The sequence below is a fragment of the Mytilus trossulus genome, chromosome 2 (genome assembly GCF_036588685.1).
Source record: "Mytilus trossulus isolate FHL-02 chromosome 2, PNRI_Mtr1.1.1.hap1, whole genome shotgun sequence".
NCBI lineage: Eukaryota > Metazoa > Mollusca > Bivalvia > Mytilida > Mytilidae > Mytilus > Mytilus trossulus.
In genome coordinates, this window is record NC_086374.1 from 102,424,799 (window position 1) to 102,445,679 (window position 20,881).

The window sequence follows — 20,881 nt, forward strand, 5'->3', positions numbered from 1 at the left end:
AGGGCAATCAGTCAAAGAATTACTAAGGAATGCTTCTTTGAAATCGTTTTTGTCATTCAGGAAATTGGCTGAAAATTGTTGTCCATTTTTCAGTCCTTTGCCGTAAGTGTCGAAATTTAGTCTCATTTTCAAAAATAATAATATTTGTTATCAAAATATAATTTAACAGCATATTTCTTCCATTTCAACCATCCTTTGAAGTTTTTACACCTCAAAATCATAAAACGGCGAAATTGTGTCCACAGCGAATATGAGCGCCCCACTCTGTACACATTGTATAACTCATTATCAAACTTCTTATTAGATTTGGTTTGTTGTCAATCTTTTTGCTCTCTTTTCAAAACAGCAAAGGGAATTAACACCAAATTTATTTGTGTCACCTGGAAACTATCTATTGACAGACAAGCCCAGACATTATAGCCATTGGGGGAACAGACATCAACCCCAAAATAATGATAATACAGTGTATACTTCTGGTTTTATTTGAGATTTCAATATGAAATTATACATTGTTGACAATAAATAAATTCATAAACAATTCATTACAATGTTTAAAAATATGTTATCAGGCAATAATAAATGATACCATTTCACCCACTCTTGACAGAAAAGTTACAGGCAAATTCTACATCATGTACTTGTATAAATGTATTTACGCTAGAACAATATAAAAAAAACATTTGCGTCAGCTAAAACAAAAGGCAAAAAAAATTATATATAAATCATTTCTTTAGAATAAATTAAAAAAACTTATGCCATCAAAGAATTAGTTATTGTAAGCAGATCAGTTTAGATGTTAGGGGTTTTGAATAAAGAATATTAATAATTTATATAAATATTCATAAATAAAACAATCTATTTAAAATTTTTCATAGTCATCCAGCTGAAATTGTTATCTTTTTTTTGAAAACTTTGGACACAATATTGAACTTCAGAAAATGTGTAGATATGATAAGTACCGCTACGCTCACTCGACAAAAAGCTTCATATTATGTCTCGCAGCTGATATTTTACGATATCAACATGCAGATAACCTGATAATCGATTTATCCGGCTATATTTGCATGTTTCAGAAGTGTTTTCTTTGTTTCACCAGCACACATAAGATGACTTGATAGGTTCGGGTCAAAGTTATTAACGTCGGTTCAAACATTATGACGTCGCTGATATGTCCGGGTCAAAGTTATTAAGGCAGGGTCAATGTATTTGACGTCACAAAGACATGATACAGAATAATATTAAGAGCTGAACAGACATGACAGAGTGATATAGACAGTTGGATGACCGATAAAAGTAATTATAAAGCTTCTGTCATCAAGAAATAGTAAAAACGTTCATTTTTTTTTCTCCAATTGTGTCAGTATTATTCAAACAGGAAACTTTATACTTTTTCTAATATTATATTGTTACTTTAAAAAGTATGAGGGCAAGTGGTGCAAAAACCAAGGGCAATGAAAATGGTTTTGCTCCAAATGAATATTGCAGCATTTAAATGATTTACAGGCATTGAGAGAGTTTGTGTACCTATTCTCTTAATATCATATTAAAGTCTTCAGAGACAATAAATTTGTTATTTTCAAAGAGAACCATTTATTGTGGATTGAGGGTTATTGTACTCTCTGGAAGATTTGATTTCATGGCTTTGACAAAAACGCCTACTGTTGATTTTTTGTATGTGTACCAATTTTCGTGGATTGAGAAAAACTTGCATTTTTGTGGATATTTGATTTTGTGGTTGCCAAAGTCTTCTTACGAACTTATAGAAAATGTTTAATTCCTTGAACACTTTTAATAGTGCTTTATCTCTACCCATGAAATACATGAAAATGTGTACCCCCACAATAATGAATCCACAGTATCTTTTGCACATCTATATATTTATAAACTTTATAACTTTTTTCATAACTTAATCCATTAAATCCACAAAAAATCGGTGAACGACAGAAAAATGAATCCAAAAGGGTTCCACATTCTACAGAATGAATGGTTTTTATGAACAAACAATGGTTAAAAAAAATAAAATCATGTCTAATCCATGAAAAAGTATAAATATGTTTCATTCTAATATTGCAATTCCATGATTTTTTATATGTATACTATAACTGTCAAGAGGTTTTGTCTACAGAATATGAATTTTCCAGTAATCCATTGTTATTGAGCGAGCACCAATGTCTACACTGATTTAATCTCATGTTGATCGTAGATGTCCCTTGCCAAACAAGAATCTCATTATTCTGTCTATAAGGAAGGATCCTAGAATGTCAGCTGCTAAAATCTGTAAAACTGTATTTCTAAACTGTAAAACAAAACGTATAACATGTCATTTGATACCAAGGACTGATATAAAATGGTTTGAAGTTGATAAATCACACACTTCAGAAAAACAATATAAACAAGCATTCTGTGAGTATTGCATGGCAATACAAAATCCTCTTCCAGTTAAAATTTCACCGTAATGGAACAAAAAAATGACTTTTCATGGTGTAAACTACATAACATAACAAACAAACCTACCACTAAATTCTTTAAAAATTTACTAAAGAAAAGGAGAAAAATCCAAAATGTCATTTATCTTATAATACAATGTATTTAATTTTGGATGTAACGCATCTTCTGATTGGCTGACTTTATTTTGATATGAACCCATAGACATCATTTAGTCATGTGACCGTGACGTCATCAACGTTTTTTCATGGTTTTCTACAGTTTAAACTAAAATGGAATTTAGAATTAAAGTATAAGACATGACTTTAATATTTTTTTCTGTCTATTCAAAATAACATAAAAAACTTGGTGCACACTGTTAAATAAGCTGCTAAACCTGTTATTCAGTGTGCACCAACTTTTTTATGTTATTTCTTCATAGACGGAAAATATATTACAGTCATTCCTTAAATGTATTTTACAAATCTTTTAAAAAATGAGTTATTTCCCTTTGAACAGAAATCTAGTAACTAATAAATATTTCATTAAAAAATTAATTCTAGGGAAAGGGCTTTAACTGAACAAGGAGAAAAGCTAAAATATTGAAAATCAAACTTGATCTGTAACTTGTCATGATAAAACAAATTTAAACAATACACCAAATATCAAATCAATATCTTCAAGCATGAAGAAAAAAGTCTGGAAAATTTGATTTGCCAGATCTACAGATGGACAGACAGAAGGATGGAGTGCAAACCTAAAGAATAAAAAACACAGCTTATACTGCGTTGAAGGTAGCAAGTATACGCTAAACCCTATGTGAGATTTCAGTTTGTTTTGATGATAAGCTTTTTAAATAAAAATAACCATCAAAATGTCAACAAATCCCTGGTATTTTGGCAAAATGACTCTTGTAAGGGTTACTTACTTAGGTCAATTTCCAAACGTTTTCCTAAATGTTAGTCTCTGTCAGACATCATAATCTGACTTATGTATACCTGGTATTTTAAAATTCCTATGTTTTGGATTATATATTATGTTTTTACCCTAACGTAACAATGGTTTTAAATAGACTAGCTCAAATCTTTAACTACTATTTAAATTGATAAGATCACAATATATATACCCTAACTTACCAACTGTCTCAAATTGATAAGCTCATAATATCCAGCCATATTTATATTGTTTTGGGTAAGGGTGAAGGTTGGTACCTTTATATCTTACTTTCCAGTGCGAACCAAGGATCCATGTGAAGACCATACCCTGACCTATAATGGTTTTTGTTTCACAAATTCTGATTTGAATGTAGAGTTTTCACACTCATACCACATCTCATATCTATCATAATATTTATACCAGGCCTACCTCTGTTGGTAATTCGACTAGTTCAAATTGTTCTGTTAGTTCTGGAACAGTACCACTGGCCAAGGCTGTAATTGCTCCTCCAGAAAATACAAGACTATATAATAATGGTTTGTTTTCTGTTAAACTTTCCATAAATGGTTTCCCCTGTAAAATAAAATACAACAATATACTGTTATGCTTTCTGTCAGAGAAGATTTTTTCTTAAATGTTTCAATTGCAAAATTTAATTTACATGTAAATATCATCTGCATCTCTATTGCTATCCATGAATTGCCTAATGCCAGTTGTTTACATTAAGAATCTTTTATATTATTCAGTGATATCCCATGGCCATTTTGGCATCGCATCAAATCTGGAATTTTGGCATCGCATCAATTCTGGAGTAGATAACAAGTATGTGCAATCTATTTCAGTATTAAATAGTTCAAGTTTTCTAAATAGTAACCAAATTTTGTTCCAATTACCATCGAAATTCATAAAATAAAACAACTTGTGATATCTGTATATAATCAGAAACACAACATTTAATAATAAATCCACAATCATTCGGTTTTCTTTTGTTGGTCTCACGTCTCATTTATCATGGGTTATCATTGTGGGATATTAATCAAAATAAGTTTCCTCTTAATACTACGTCACTCAATACATCAGAATAACATGATTTTGTTTGGCATGATTTTTGAACAAAACAGAACAAACTAAAGGTTGATAAAAAGAAAGAATCTTTACAATTAAAATTAATGTACTAAAGTGATTTCAAAATTAAATAAGTGTATTTCCATAGCAAAAAATGGAGAAGACTATCAGAAAAAAAAATGTACTAGGCTAACAATACATGTTACATATATAACTGGTTAAGACAACAAAACTCTTTTTTTTTCTTTTTTCTTACCCTATAATTAACAGCAAATGTTGACACTTGTAATGCCATAGATATAATATATACTGTTGTGTTTAATATACTAGGTGAAAATTTCCTTTCTAAATCTACAAACTCATCTTCACTGTTAAAAGAAAAATAATAAACTAATTAATCTATATTCATAACTGATGATTTCAAAATGCATCCTATTTTACAACATAAAACATTATTGAAAGATTAATTTTTCAAAAGTCTGATCTAAATAGTTATACACGATCAAATTATATACATGTTGATATCACAAAAATTGTAGACAGCAAATGAGACTATGGAGCAAGTAGACACAATTTATCAACCTGATTTGTTTTTTTAAAAGGTTCTTTTTTTCATCTGACAACACAGACACTTAGGTAGCTCTTAATGTATGCTGTGCTGTTACACCGATGTTCTAGATAAGGCGATAGTACAATGCTGACTTAAAAGAGGGATGAAAGATACCAAAGGGACAGTCAAACTCATAAATCTAAAACAAACTGATAACGCCATGGCTAAAATTGAAATAGACAAACAGAAAAACAATAGTACACATGACACAACATAGAAAACTAAAGAATAAACAACACGAACCCCACCAAAAACTAGGGGTGATCTCAGGTGCTCCGGAAGGGTAAGCAGATCCTGCTTCACATGTGGCACCCGTCGTGTTGCTAATGTGATTACAAATCCGGTAAATAGTATAATTTGGTAGGTCACATTCATGAAAGAGAAGGGGATTGTAGTTACGACGTAAGGAACATAACCAATATCATTTGTGAAACGGTTATTCAATAACGGTTAACCAACTCGTGATGGCGTCCGTAAAATTTACGAAAGGATGATTTCAACTTCACCATTTGGAACTCTTGGTTTAATAGCTTCCTTGTGAGCAGTAACCCTCTATCAAGAAAATCATGATAGGAAATGCAAGCACGGGAATATCGTATCAATTGGGAGATATATACCCCGTATGCAGGTGCTGCTGGAATGTTTCTACTTAGAAATAAAAAGTTTACAATTGAAATGATTAACACCACCATATTCTTTGTTTGTCTTTGCCAATTCAAGAACCAGGGATTGTTGATGTTTGCTGTCTGCCAGATTTGTTTGGTGTTGGTTTTTTTTATTTAGCAAACTTTCCATTTCGTTTTTCATGGTAGGTTTTTCATGTTTAAATTGTTTCATTTATTGAAATGCTAGAGCTTTTTTGAGCTTACTATATACAGTATGTAACTTGTTGTTGATGTACAATTACCAATAGTTGCTTACATCCATGTTTCTTAGTCTCTGGTAAATAGTGGTGTCAAGTTTAATAATAAAACATTGTTTTATTTTTATACTGCTTTTCTTATATATGCACTCTACTTGCACAATAAATGAAATATTACCTTGGTGGTGTCAGAGCTTTTGCTTCTTGTACTAAATATACTAAACATGTGAAATGTACTGCAAATTGTAATAACACTGTCAATAGTGTGTAGAAATTAAATATATTTGGTAAAGGTCTCTCCTTTGATAATGTCTTCAATGGCTGAAAAATAAACAGAGTAGATTAGTATTATTCTGTCACAAACAAGAATGTGTCCAAAGTACACAATGCCCCATCCCCACTATCATTTTCTATGTTCAGTGAACAAAGAAAATGGGATAAAAACTTTAATTTGGCATTAAAATTAGCAATATCATATCATAGGGAACATGTGTACTAAGTTTCAAGTTGATTGGACTTCAACTTCGTCAAAAACTACCTCCACCAAAAACTTTAGGATGAAACAGGACAGACTGACGAAGAGACAACAACATTCATTGTCTGTTTATGTCCATTGTACAAAGCAATGAATTGCAATCAGTGAACATTGTGAAGATTTAACTGTCCTTTCTAAGGCCAAATTCATGAGCAAGACCTTTCTTTTTTTCAGTTGGTCTCTGATGGAGAGTTGTTTCAAAGGCAATCATATAACATCTTTTTTTTTTCATACCAACTTATATAGAAAAATTTTCATGTTGAATGTGGGCAGTATTTAGAAGAAGATATACGAACAAATCCTCATATACAATGAAAATTACATAATATTTAATAAGAGTAAATTTTTGAAAACTGTTGCCTGAAATTCAAGTGGAGATATTATACAGAAATGGATTATAACCCTTGCTTAGTACATACATACACAATTAAATTCTGACCTTCCCCAAGAATACAAATAATAGGCCTCACAGTGAAATATCGATAATACCATAAGATGCATCATATATCAATATCTATCATGATCAGTCTTATACAATCTACTGAAATTTGATCAAGACATAACAAAAGAAACAAACTATTGAACTAGTATTCTTACTATGGGAGTTTATCGCTATATAAATACAACTCGCTATATAAATACAACTCCCTATATAAATACAACTCCCTATATAAATACAACTCCCTATAAAAATACAACTCCCTATATAAATACAACTCGCTATATATGAATACAACTCGCTATATGAATACAACTCGCTATATAAATACAACTCGCTATATAAATACAACTCGCTATATAAATACAACTAACTCCCTATATAAATACAACTCGCTATATAAATACAACTCGCTATATAAATACAACTCGCTATATAAATACAACTCCCTATATAAATACAACTCGCTATATAAATACAACTTGCTATATAAATACAACTCGCTATATAAATACAACTCCCTATATAAATACAACTTGCTATATAAATACAACTCGCTATATAAATACAACTCGCTATATAAATACAACTCGCTATATAAATACAACTCCCTATATAAATACAACTCGCTATATAAATACAACTTGCTATATAAATACAACTCGCTATATAAATACAACTCGTTATATAAAACCCGCTATATAAATACAACTCGCTATATAAATACAACTCACTATATAAATACAACTCACTATATAAATACAACTCGCTATATAAAAAAAACTCGCTATATAAATACAACTCCCTATATAAATACAACTCGCTATATAAATACAACTCCCTATATAAATACAACTCGCTATATAAATATAACTCGCTATATAAATACAACTTGCTATATAAATACAACTAGCTATATAAATACAACTCCCTATATAAATACAACTCGCTATATAAATACAACTAAGTAATCTTTGATATGAACTGAATTTCAAAGAATGCATGGTTGGATTTTTATAACTGATATTTATACTGTATACTGACCTTTGACCTTGATATAAATAAGAAACAGCCAGCTAGCAGCAGTCCTTGCATGGTAGCTTGGCTATCACTGAATTTGATACCATCTAAATATAGAACACTCTGGCTGTAGGCTAAGACTAATGCATTCAGTGCTAGAATCTTAAACATCTGTAATGTTGTCACTAAGGTACATCTACCTTGCTTGATTATATGGCAAACTGGAAAAAAAATAAACATTTACTCATACATGTATACCTGTATGTTGATAGACTTCATAATCATCAGGATAATGTTGTTAAATCTTCATGTATATAAGAACAGTGAATATATGCTAGCATCTCCTTATATTCTCGTGATCGTATAATTGTAGTTTGCGTTGTGTTATGAATAGAGAAAAAGACTTCCATACAAATGGATGATTTAATGCTGGAATAACAATGAAGTTAACACATAGCAACCATGACGTTACATATAGAGAGCGATAACGAGTATAGAATGTGTATGAATCCCGCACACTGTGATTGTCTCTATTTATCCTCGACATATATCACTTACCACATGTTGTTGATAATTTTGATGTGAACGGTGAAGCTATGCTAGCATCTCCTAACTTAACAACTTGAGCTTTCTCATCTTCTTCTGTTACTTACCACATGTAGTTGTTGATAGTTTTGAAGTGAACGGTGAAGCTATGCTAGCATCTCCTAACTTAACAACTTGAGCTTTCTCATCTTCTTCTGTTACTTACCACATGTAGTAGTTGATAGTTTTGAAGTGAACGGTGAAGCTATGCTAGCATCTCCTAACTTAACAACTTGAGCTTTCTCATCTTCTTCTGTGACTTACCACATGTAGTTGTTGATAATTTTGAAGTGAACGGTGAAGCTATGCTAGCATCTCCTAACTTAACAACTTGAGCTTTCTCATCTTTCTGTTACTTACCACATGTAGTTGTTGATAATTTTGATGTGAACGGTGAAGCTATGCTAGCATCTCCTAACTTAACAACTTGAGCTTTCTCATCTTCTTCTGTGACTTACCACATGTAGTTGTTGATAATTTTGAAGTAAATGGTGAAGCTATGCTAGCATCTCCTAACTTAACAACTTGAGCTTTCTCATCTTCTTCTGTTACTTACCACATGTAGTTGTTGATAGTTTTGATGTAAATGGTGAAGCTATGCTAGCATCTCCTAACTTAACAACTTGAGCTTTCTCATCTTCTTCTGTTACTTACCACATGTAGTTGTTGATAATTTTGATGTAAATGGTGAAGCTATGCTAGCATCTCCTAACTTAACAACTTGAGCTTTCTCATCTTCTTCTGTTACTTACCACATGTAGTTGTTGATAATTTTGATGTGAATGGTGAAGCTATGCTAGCATCTCCTAACTTAACAACCTGAGCTTTCTCATCTTCTTCTGTAACTTACCACATGTAGTTGTTGATAATTTTGATGTAAATGGTGAAGCTATGCTAGCATCTCCTAACTTAACAACCTGAGCTTTCTCATCTTCTTCTGTTACTTACCACATGTAGTTGTTGATAATTTTGATGTAAACGGTGAAGCTATGCTAGCATCTCCTAACTTAACAACTTGAGCTTTCTCATCTTCTTCTGTTACTTACCACATGTAGTTGTTGATAGTTTTGATGTGAAAGGTGAAGCTATGCTAGCATCTCCTAACTTAACAACTTGAGCTTTCTCATCTTCTTCTGTTACTTACCACATGTTGTTGTAGATAGTTTTGATGTGAACGGTGAAGCTATGCTAGCATCTCCTAACTTGACAACTTGAGCTTTCTCATCTTCTTCTGTTACTTACCACATGTTGTTGTAGATAATTTTGATGTGAACGGTGAGGCTATGTATGCTAGCATCTCCTAACTTAACAACTTGAGCTTTCTCATCTTCTTCTGTTACTTACCACATGTTGTTGTTGATAGTTTTGATGTGAATGGTGAAGCTATGCTAGCATCTCCTAACTTGACAACTTGAGCTTTCTCATCTTCTTCTGTTACTTACCACATGTAGTTGTTGATAGTTTTGATGTAAATGGTGAAGCTATGCTAGCATCTCCTAACTTAACAACTTGAGCTTTCTCATCTTCCTCTGTTACTTACCACATGTTGTTGTTGATAGTTTTGATGTGAAAGGTGAAGCTATGCTAGCATCTCCTAACTTAACAACTTGAGCTTTCTCATCTTCTTCTGTTACTTACCACATGTAGTTGTTGATAGTTTTGATGTGAATGGTGAAGCTATGCTAGCATCTCCTAACTTAACAACTTGAGCTTTCTCATCTTCTTCTGTTACTTACCACATGTTGTTGTTGATAGTTTAGATGTGAACGGTGAAGCTATGCTAGCATCTCCTAACTTAACAACTTGAGCTTTCTCATCTTCTTCTGTTACTTACCACATGTAGTTGTAGATAATTTTGATGTAAATGGTGAAGCTATGCTAGCATCTCCTAACTTAACAACTTGAGCTTTCTCATCTTCTTCTAATTCTTTCATCATGTTAGCCAACTTTTTCTGTAAAATAAGTTTCATTGTTTTCGGCCCAGTTGATTCATAATCCAGTAATATATCAAATACATTGGATTCATTTATTTTCTTGGGTACCAATTTTCCTGGATTGAACAAATCTTACACTTTTGTGTACATTTAATTTCATGGTTCAGCCAAAGTCTGCATACAAGCCTTCAAAAAAATTTGTAATACGTTGAACATTAAATTAGTGGTTCACCTGTACCCACAAAATCCACGAAAATTGGTATCCAACAAATAATAATGAATCCACAGTAACTTTTCCAAATAGAAATTGCAAACAATTTTTGTTTAGTCTGACAGTTTGAAATATGTGTTTATCATAAGAAGACATTTATACTAATTACTGGTAAGAGATGGTTATCAAAAGCCATTATATAGTCATCCATCAATTTGCAAAAAATAGTTATATCATTTTAATCTTAAAACAAGAAGATGAACCAAATAGGACATTTTTGTTTTCTGAATTTTATAAATGATAAAATCCTCATTGCAGTATTGTTAAGATGATCTTCTAGAAGTTGTTATACATCCTTTTTTAGTTAATCATAGACGTTGTTTTATCTTTTTTCACCTGTGTTGGAGCTAAATTATCTCCCCTTGCTATAGCTCTCTGTTTGGCTACTCTGCCACCAGGTTTTCCTTTCATTGAAGATGGCCCAGCTCTATCATTCATTGTGTGATTGGCTTCACCATCCTATAATTTAAATAAATCTTTATTTCATAAAATTCTAAGCAAAATAAAACTCAACAGAGAAGCACTATTATTGATATAAATACTATTATCTGCAAACAAATGCATTATTTGTTTAGATTGTGCAATATTTATACATATATTTTGTATGCTTAAAAAATAAGAACGTGAATGACAAATGATCATATTATAGTTTCTGCAACACTTGAAAAATCAAATATGAGTTTTCAAATTGCATTAAAGTTATTTCAAAGACAGCAATAAAAGCATTGTTCCTTTGTGTTTGGTTTTTGATCAAGTGTGTTGAGTGATTTTGTGACTTGAATTATAATACAATATAGTTTCTTTTCTATTGTTTATATACTGTAAATTCAGAAATTATTGCGAGGTTTTTATTATTGCGAAAAATGTGAGAAACTTTGAATGCAATAATTTAAACTCGCATTTTAAAATATTTTATATGAACTTAACAGAACTTTTCTCAAAATCGTAAAAATTAAAATCACATTTCAGTCTAAATTGACAAAATCGCATTAAAAAATGCACACAATGATTTCTGAATCTACAATATTTCAAATAACTTTCAATATAGGAAATCGGAAGTAATTAAAAAATAAACACTATTGATGCAAAATTTATCAATTGTATATATTACCTCCTCTGACTTCCTTTTCTTCTTCTCTGGTAACTTTTCTGGAGCATTTGCTAATAATGCAACACCTATAACAAAACAATTCACCATATTATTAAATAAGAAAAAATTGCAAAAGGAATCTTCATTTAAAGGATCACAATTGTCATTGCATCTTGAAAACTATATTTCAAATGTTTCAAATGTTAGTGATTTTAACTATTAGACAATATTTACATGTATCTATCTGCATACTAGATTTACACATCAAAATATTTAAGGATTATGTACCCTTTTGTTGATTCAATGCTAAACATATGGAAATTTTATGGAAAATCCACAGCCTTTCCCATTGTTCCCTCATATATGGCAATTTGATGCTTGATAGATACAGGATTATTGCATGCAGTGCTAGCAATGATTACCTTAAAACGTAAGTTTATAAATTTAGATATTAATTAAAAATAATATAAATATGGACCAATTCAAGTATACACCTTCTAGGGTGTGCTCAACTTTAGGACTCAGCACGAGGTGTTTTGGAATTTAAAGGTTGTATATGACTTTTTGTAAACAATAATCGCTAGCACATCATAGAAAAACATGTGAGTAACTATGTTTAAAATTTTGTAACAAAAATCTCTGTATCATGGTCTGTGGATTTTCTACAATAATCTTGGTTTTATTTTTAAAAAATTCTCTTTTTCTACTAAAAGCAATTAAACTATAAATAATAATGCTTTGTACAAATTTTCCCCTTGGTAGCTGTACAAAATGGCTAATATCAATTATTCATTATCTTTGCTGTTTTGATACTATTGCAGCTTCAAAACTTTGTAATTCACAAGGCACAGAAGGGGTCATCAATCTTAATTCAACATGTAAAAATCAAAAAGTCTAAAATAGACTTTACAAATAAGTTATTTCTATATACATATATATTCATACACATCAAGCCTACTGAAATTCTCATTTTTTAGGACCCAAACAGATTTTGTGCTTATGTATCCATGTTTCAGGGCACCTACATAATTTGTATTACACTTACCAACATGTGCATGTTTCAGGGCACCTACATCATTTGTACCATCTCCACACATAAGTGTTGTAAAACCCAAACTTTTTAATGTTGTTATGACAACTTCCTGTAAACAGAGTTAAGCATTGTAATTGTGTTTATGCATATTGAATTTGTTTTTTACTTATAATATCTTTGGTAGTATCTACATTTATCTAGATCTATACGGGAAGATTCAGGGCTTTATGGTCTGAACCAAATGTATTTATATTATTAGTTGCTACCACTAACATATACAATCAAATTATAGGACTGAATCAATCTTTATTATTGTAATCTTTGCCTTTTTTGTCTGTCTTATTGTAAATGTCATACTTCTAGTAACGAGAAAGGCATTACACTAGAAAATATCTCTACGAAACACAAAATTTTCTGCATTGTGACAAACAAATTTAAATTTATACCATAACATACTATTCTGATGACTTATAATATTGAGAAAAAATTGGGGTCAATAATTTAATTTGGCATTAAAATTAGAAAGATCATAGCATAGTTAACATGTGTCCTAAGTTTCAATTTGATTGGACTTCAACTTCATCAAAAACTACCTTGACCAAAAACTTTAACCTGAGCTTCACAATATCTTTTTCTTTGTTCAGTGGACCATGAAATTGGGGTCAATACTTTAATTTAACATTAAAATTAGAAAGATCATATCATAGGGAACATGTGTACTAAGTTTCAAATTGATTGAACGGACAAACAGAGACACAGACCAGACAACATAATGCCCCTCTACTATCGTAGGTGGGGCATAAAAAAAAACCTAAACATACATATTTACAAATTTAAATGGGTCAAAATAATTTTTTATGCCCCACCTACGATAGTAGAGGGGCATAATGTTTTCTGGTCTGTGCCTCCGTTCGTCCATTCATTTGTCCGTTCGTTTGTCCCGCTTCAGGTTAAAGTTTATGGTCATGGTAGTTTTTGATGAAGTTGAAGTCCAATCAACTTGAAACTTAGTACACATGTTCCCTATGATATAATCTTTCTAATTTTAATGCCAAATTAAAGTATTGACCCCAATTTCATGGTCCACTGAACAAAGAAATAGATAGTGTGAAGTTCAGGTTAAAGTTTTTGGTCAAGGTAGTTTTTGATGAAGTTGAAGTCAAATCAACTTGAAACTTAGTACACATGTTAACTATGATATGATCTTTCTAATTTTAATGCCAAATTAAAGTATTGACCCCAATTTCACGTTCCATTGAGCATGTAAAATGATAAAGCGAGTGGGGCATACGTGTACTATAGACACATTCTTGTTAATAACAGTTTTTGAAAAAATTTCATATACATCACCTTTTGTTTGGGAGCAACTCTGGCAAACACTCGAACATTTGGCAATAATGTCTTCATTAACTTAGGGTCCTCAGTTTGTAAATAGGTGAGTGCCTTGCAATTAAAAATAAAAATAAAATAAAAATAATATAAACAAAAAGAATAAAATTTTAATGTTTTATGCAGCGTTTTGCATTTGCGCCAATCTGCATTTCATTTGTGCCGATTTTTTTTTCCATTTGCGCCGATTTTTATACAGGTAAATAACAGGTAAATACAGGTGAAATGATAAAAGAAGATGTGGTATGAGTGTCAATGGGACAACTCTCCATCCCAGTAATGTTATTTTCATTTATCATTAAAGACCTCCTCTGTTAGCCAGTTGTACATGATGAATTGTCAATCATAACATGTATATAACTATTGTCTCCTGCTTAAAATCAAGATATTTTGGCGTTATTGTCAATAACGAAGGTCATCTTTTCTTTGTCTGGCATACGTTCTTGTGGGGGCTCGCATTTTCTCACAAGTAAGCTCGCATTTTCTCACAAGTAAGCTATTAAACCAAGAGTTCCAAATGGTGAAGTTGAATTCATCCCTTCGTTAATTTTATAGACGCCATCACAAATTGGTTGACTGTTATGGAATGTGTACTTGTATGTTGTTTAAGAATGTATGACATTTGTCATCAAAAGGAGCGGAGCGTCAGACAATGTCAAACGTGAAGCAGTCATCGATTTCATTTAGGGTAACCCGAAACATTGGGATAGCCATTTGCCAATTGCAATGTCACTTGATTTGTCTGTATACTCTGTGCTCAGCTAATGTAAAAGTATGAACTTACCTGTAACTCCAATTAGGAAAAAATATAAAATCGGCGCAAATGAAAGAATGAAAAATTTCAAAATCGGCGCAAATGTCATACGCCCGTTTTATGTAATAGTCTAAAGAATACATTTTAAAGCAATCTAACAAATTTGTTTCTAGAATTATTAAAAGTTGAAAGTATAATAGGACTAGCATTCCTGTGAAGTTGCTGAATTAAAAGAGAAAAGAATATTAGAACTTGTGTTCCTGAAAAAAAAGTTAGATTCTAAATAATAATTCATATGTTTGTTGTTGTTCTTAAATTTAGTTAGCCAAAACATTTTTAAAGAATTTTGCCTTATTGGTAGTCCCTTTTTATGTGATTTTAATAGACTTAATCTAGCAATATGATTAAGTAAACTAAAGTAAAGTGTGTGTTTACAGAATTATCTCCCTTTATAAATCAATTTTAAGTAACTTACCTCCCCTGTTAAACATAAATCATACTTTTCTATTATTTCTTTCCTAATATTCTTGGAAGTCAGTGGTATGATAACTTTGTCATTTATAGACTGCCAATGCCAGGAAGAATCTGTCGAAAAATAACACATCAATCACATTAAATTTATATAATGGTTTTTAGATTCTAATTCTTTCTATCATGTTTATAGGGGTTAGAAGAAAATATTATGTTTCTGGTTACCTTACCTTATAAATCCTGTGTCTAATATTGTTACATTCCAAAACGATCATGAATCATTACAATTACTTTTAAAATAATACAAACTATGTTATGACTGGGTGGAAACATCCTCAAACTCTTTCAAAAGGCCAAACATCTCTTTGGTAAATACATAATAGTTTGTGTACCTCTCTTATTTTGATTTACTTCACAATAAATCATTATTCTGAGATGAGTAAAATAACTTTATAAGATTTATCTAAAACTCTATGTAACTGAGAAGGCAGTTTTTGTTAGCACTCGGCACCCAGACAATTGTAATTGAGAATTATGGTGCATTATAGTGTGAAAAGTTGCTCTGATACCCATCACCCATGTATTATTAATACTATGTGCCTTCCAACTCCTCCATAATTTTTTTTCTGGAATAGTCCTTTCTATATAGTTTTGGATTTGCTCATTGTTAAAGACTGTAAGATGACTGATAGCTGTAAACATCCACATCCTTTATTCACTGGTGGAAACTTGACTCATTGGAAATCATGCCCCATCTCCTTATTTTCATACATAACGTTCAAATTTAATGCAGAAATAAAACCTTCAAAAATATATATCAATTGTATTTACCTTTATCATTTGGATGTGTTAGGATCAGTGTGGTTTTCTCTGTAAATTTAAGCTTCTTTGCCACATGACAAGCAGTTAACGGGTTATCTCCAGTTATCATGGTTACCTATAATAAACCAAAAATGATATACTATGTTACAACTGATCTATTTGTATACTGTACACATTAATAATATACAAACTGACTTTCTGATTTATTGATGCAATTGATTTATTCAAATATGCCAAATTTTTTCCTAACTATAGTTAGTCTCTCTACCACTTGCTATTTTCCAATTAACATATTTAAATCTGTGTCAAAAGATAGAACTTATTCAAATGTTCAACATGTGGTTTCAGAAAGAATGTTTACCAACTCTTAAAATTCATACTTCGAAATATCTAATTGTATGAACTTCATATTTTAATGTACTTATCTTTCAATACCAGAGTACTGTAAATTCAGAAAAATTTGCAATGATTTTATTATTGTGAAAAATGTGATAGGGTTATGTTCGCAATAATTAAAACTTGCTTTTTAATTTTGTTTAAATGAATTAAACAGGATTTTTTGCAATATAGGAAAAATCAAAATCACATTTTAGTCTAAAATGACAAAATCCATTATAAATGTAACAACAATTTGCACATAGCATGTGTTTTTTGGTACAAACTGCAATGTAACTAGATACAGAATATAATTTCTTACAGAACAGACAAGATGACTAATCCATAAAAAAAAACACACTTTTGATGGTGAGTTTTTTCAGTCAATGGTGGCTTTTTTATTTCTCAGTGTATGTTCAACAGATGTCATATGACAGGGTAGAAAATCTATAAGTAATCATCATTATTAATTTATAAGCAAATCACTTAACAAGATTGATTTTTTAACTGAGTAATCATGATCATATATACTTTATACAGATTCAAGCTTGCTATTTGGTTTGAGCCAAGGCTCCGTGTTGAAGAGCATACTTTGATCTATAGCAGTTTACTTTTATAAAATGTGACTTGGATAAAGAGTTGTCTCATTAGCACTCATACCACATCTTTTTGTATCTATTAAGCAACTTACATAATGAGAAGCGTTAATGATCTCTTTAATAACAGACTTGGAATCAGCTTTGTATGGACAGGAAATTATCACAAACCCACAGAATGTTAAATCACTTTCAATGGAGGCTCTTGTCTGATCTCTAACCTACAACAGAAACAGTTTGACAATATATCAATGATGCATAAAATCATTATACTTTTTATATTTCATTAAAGTAAATAGTGATACATGGTTTATGAAGACAAATAACAAGTCCACAGTTTTGAAGCAACCAACAATCAATCAATCAAATAATCTGGGACTTCATATAATTTTTGATCTAATCTTGCATAAGCATTTCAAATATAAGAACATTTCTATATTAAAAGCAGAAACATGTTGAATTTAAAAATAACTTAACAATGCATCCAGTTCGATGAAATACAATGTGTGTAATCATAACAACACCTTCATATACTTCATTTCAGTGGTTAAGATTTCAGAAACAATATTTTCTTCCTTTTTCTGAATGTAGCTTTTAATCCTTCTACAAATGTTCTTGTATTCTTTTTAGGGTCTTAAATTTCATCATGAAAACTAAATAGAAATTCATCATTTTCAGGTACAAAAGAATACAATAGCAAAACATCATATTCACATCTTTAAAGTAATTCGACTGCAGCCTTTCAAACATAGCTGGAAGCCTATTTACCTGCTGATGAGACAGAACTCCAAGTTTCTTATACCCCAAAGCTAGAACTCTGGCCCCTCTTCTTGACATCTCTAAGTATACTTCTTCATAGTCAGCTGGACAATTCTTGAACTACAACATATAAACAATAACACACTGAAACTTTTCAACTGCTTACTGATTATGATACAATTGATATTAAAGTTAACAGGTACTTTTTAAAAAGAGTGCACACACTGACATTTCTTGCCTGATTTTTTCTGATGATGATTGAATTCTATGTTGAAAGTCTTCATGGTTAAGTTTTACTACTGGTAACACAAAACCTAAACATTATCAATAAACTCTCAAAATGAGGTTAAGGTCAAATGAACCTTCTCAGACAGATATATACATAATAATTAGTCCATACAACAAACTTAGTTCATCTTTTATCTATTATGTCATATCATTAGACCAAATTACAAAAACTTACCGTCTTTTGGTATGTATAACGCGCACATTTATACCCTAGGTCATGTTTCTTGTAAGAGGGGTGCGTGTTATACACGACTACAAACAATTTCTTAGTCTTTTTTTCAGGTACAAACTCCGACAAAGAAATTTCCAAGTGAAGTGAAGAGTATGGAATATTTTTGCTAAAACCTAGATTGTTTTTATGTTTTACATGTTATAATTGTAATATGTATCGTATTGTTCTTGATTTGTCATGTTTTATTCAAATAAAATACATTCTATATCTTTGTTGATATGTTTATTGTGTAAATTTGTCCATCTGTTTCGCAATCCGGAAATTTGCCAAGTCTTAATAAAGACACAATAAAGCTTTTGCTGTCGATTAAATTAGCCTCTGTGTTCCTTGTTGTCATAACTTACTGTTTTTGTATGTGTTCATCATAGAGAGTTGAAGAAAAGTGTATGAAAATTGAATAAACCACGCTCGTTTTGAAAATATAAACCGCCATTTTTTCTAATGTATTGATCAGGTGATCGCAAGTCATGTGGGTCAGTCATGTGACTTAATACAAAGTATTGTAAAGTGATGATTTACTTTATGAGAAGTTTATTTTTATAAATACGTTTTTACTTTGTAACTTTTAAACTTTTAAACAACTGTTTAAAAACTGTTCAAGAAATAATGATTGAAAACATGATAATCCCATAATTGTCACTTGAACGAATTTAATTAGGAACAAGGTCAACCTGTCAATGAATTGTTTTGACATCGATTAGACCTGTTAATTGAGGTGTGATAATCCGGATTAACAGCTAGAATCATCAAACAAAAAATGAAAACAATGAGATTTTAACAATTTATTACAGCATTAATGACATTAATTATAATTATTAGACTGATTCGTAATTATTAAATTGTTTGAATCAGAACAATAATTTGGACATTTAATCTTGTCCTTGATACTCAAACCATTTATTAAATTTGGATTAAAATATTTATCTCAATCTAATAAAATTCTTATTCATTTGTTAGAAAACTTTTAATTTCATATAAATTAAGTATTCCATACGGAATTCTCCGACATTGGTGTCCATTTAAAAAACTTCCTGTTTACCGAAAACTTCCTGTTTGCCGATTTTGGAGCTGTAACTTTTCCAAAAATGTCTAGGAGTATTATACGAACAAGAAACTTTTTTTCTCTCGTTTCTTGGACCAGAAAGGGGGTGCGCACAATACATCAATGCGCGCTATACATACCAAAAGACGGTAACTAAATTAAAATTTGGTCCTGATCAGCAATGATCAGATAAACCCTGCCAGATGGAAATGTTAACCTAGTAAGCTTTGCATTCACCGATATAATTCACTTATTGATTATAGCAACTGAGAAATGGACCTTAAAAAGAAAACTAAAAAATGACCAATGAACCTTAAAAATAACTGATAATCAGAAAAATGAATATGACACTTTCTTCTTTTTAATATTGTTCAATTCTAATTCTATAATACCATCAATGCACAAGGGGCCTTGGTGATCAAGTGGTCTAAGTCACTAACTGAAAATTCTGCATGTTGCAGGTGAACTTTACTCCAATCTGAATTGACTAGGATTGTTAGTTTTCCTAACAAAGGTATGTGATTCTCTTCCAGCACATAGGCTTCCTCATAAAAAAAAACTAAACTGCCATGAAATAGCACAACAGTTCTGAAAGTGGTTTTAAAACACAAGTCAATAAATCAATCGATGCACCATTTTATATTATCAAAACAAAGTCAAAACAAACTATATACCATTGACTGCAGTGTTTCTGGAGCTCCTTTCACCACCCCTAGATATTCTGTTTCACTGCTGCCTGCTGGAGTGTGTCCTGCTATGACAGACATTCTCTTTAATGCACTAGCAAAGTGAAATCTCTGGTAGATCTTCAAACCATGTGTCTTCTTCTTCTGAGGAACAACAGTCTCTCCTGAAAAGTATCATTATATTAGATAAATATCTAGTTATTGGTAAACGTTTAACTTTTCCTGAAAAATCTGTATCACAGTGCAAACTTGTGTTCAGTGGTTGTTCTTGGTTGCTTTCTGTCACAATTGTTTTACCATGAATCAGACTTTTGATTTCAAGTTTAAATAGTTTCACATTTTGTCATGTCAGGGCCATTTAGCTAGCTTACTAACCAGTATGGGTTTTGATCTTTTAAGGCAGTAAGATGACCTATAGCTGCTTATATCCATACATGTTTCAAGCAGAAATTGTTATATTTCCTAATTGGTATATGTATAATATCAGAGACATGTAAAAATATATGGTATGAAATATAATTACATGGTCAAATCATTTAACTTTATCTAAAAAAATCCATGAAAATGGCATCCCAAGAATAATATCAAATGAATTAATACCTTGTATGTTTTTTAAATTTTAAATTGAGATAAAATTAAGATTGGAATCAGTTAGTCATCTAC

The 20,881-nt window shown here is 31.0% G+C and overlaps 1 protein-coding gene across 2 annotated transcripts in view; it reads right to left on the reverse strand.

Annotated features, from left to right (window-relative positions):
• Positions 1–466: 466 nt before the first annotated feature.
• LOC134708567 (endoplasmic reticulum transmembrane helix translocase-like) overlaps positions 467–20,881 on the reverse strand; it is a 34,806-nt gene continuing 14,391 nt past the window's right edge. The window contains exons 12-27 of one of the 2 annotated variants that reach the window (XM_063569213.1): positions 20,207–20,382; positions 17,980–18,090; positions 17,307–17,432; positions 16,250–16,355; positions 15,423–15,532; positions 14,155–14,247; positions 12,817–12,913; positions 11,793–11,857; positions 11,018–11,140; positions 10,378–10,428; positions 9,229–9,295; positions 7,916–8,112; positions 6,076–6,218; positions 4,682–4,793; positions 3,790–3,933; positions 467–2,296 (exon numbers count right to left, since the gene is read on the reverse strand). In XM_063569213.1, the coding sequence (XP_063425283.1) occupies positions 2,189–2,296; positions 3,790–3,933; positions 4,682–4,793; positions 6,076–6,218; positions 7,916–8,112; positions 9,229–9,295; positions 10,378–10,428; positions 11,018–11,140; positions 11,793–11,857; positions 12,817–12,913; positions 14,155–14,247; positions 15,423–15,532; positions 16,250–16,355; positions 17,307–17,432; positions 17,980–18,090; positions 20,207–20,382 (1,829 nt within the window). In that variant the 3' untranslated portion in view covers positions 467–2,188. Of the gene's footprint in view, positions 2,297–3,789; positions 3,934–4,681; positions 4,794–6,075; positions 6,219–7,915; positions 8,113–9,228; positions 9,296–10,310; positions 10,429–11,017; positions 11,141–11,792; positions 11,858–12,816; positions 12,914–14,154; positions 14,248–15,422; positions 15,533–16,249; positions 16,356–17,306; positions 17,433–17,979; positions 18,091–20,206; positions 20,383–20,881 lie in introns of both variants that reach the window. The other variant, XM_063569212.1, reaches the window with a different exon arrangement.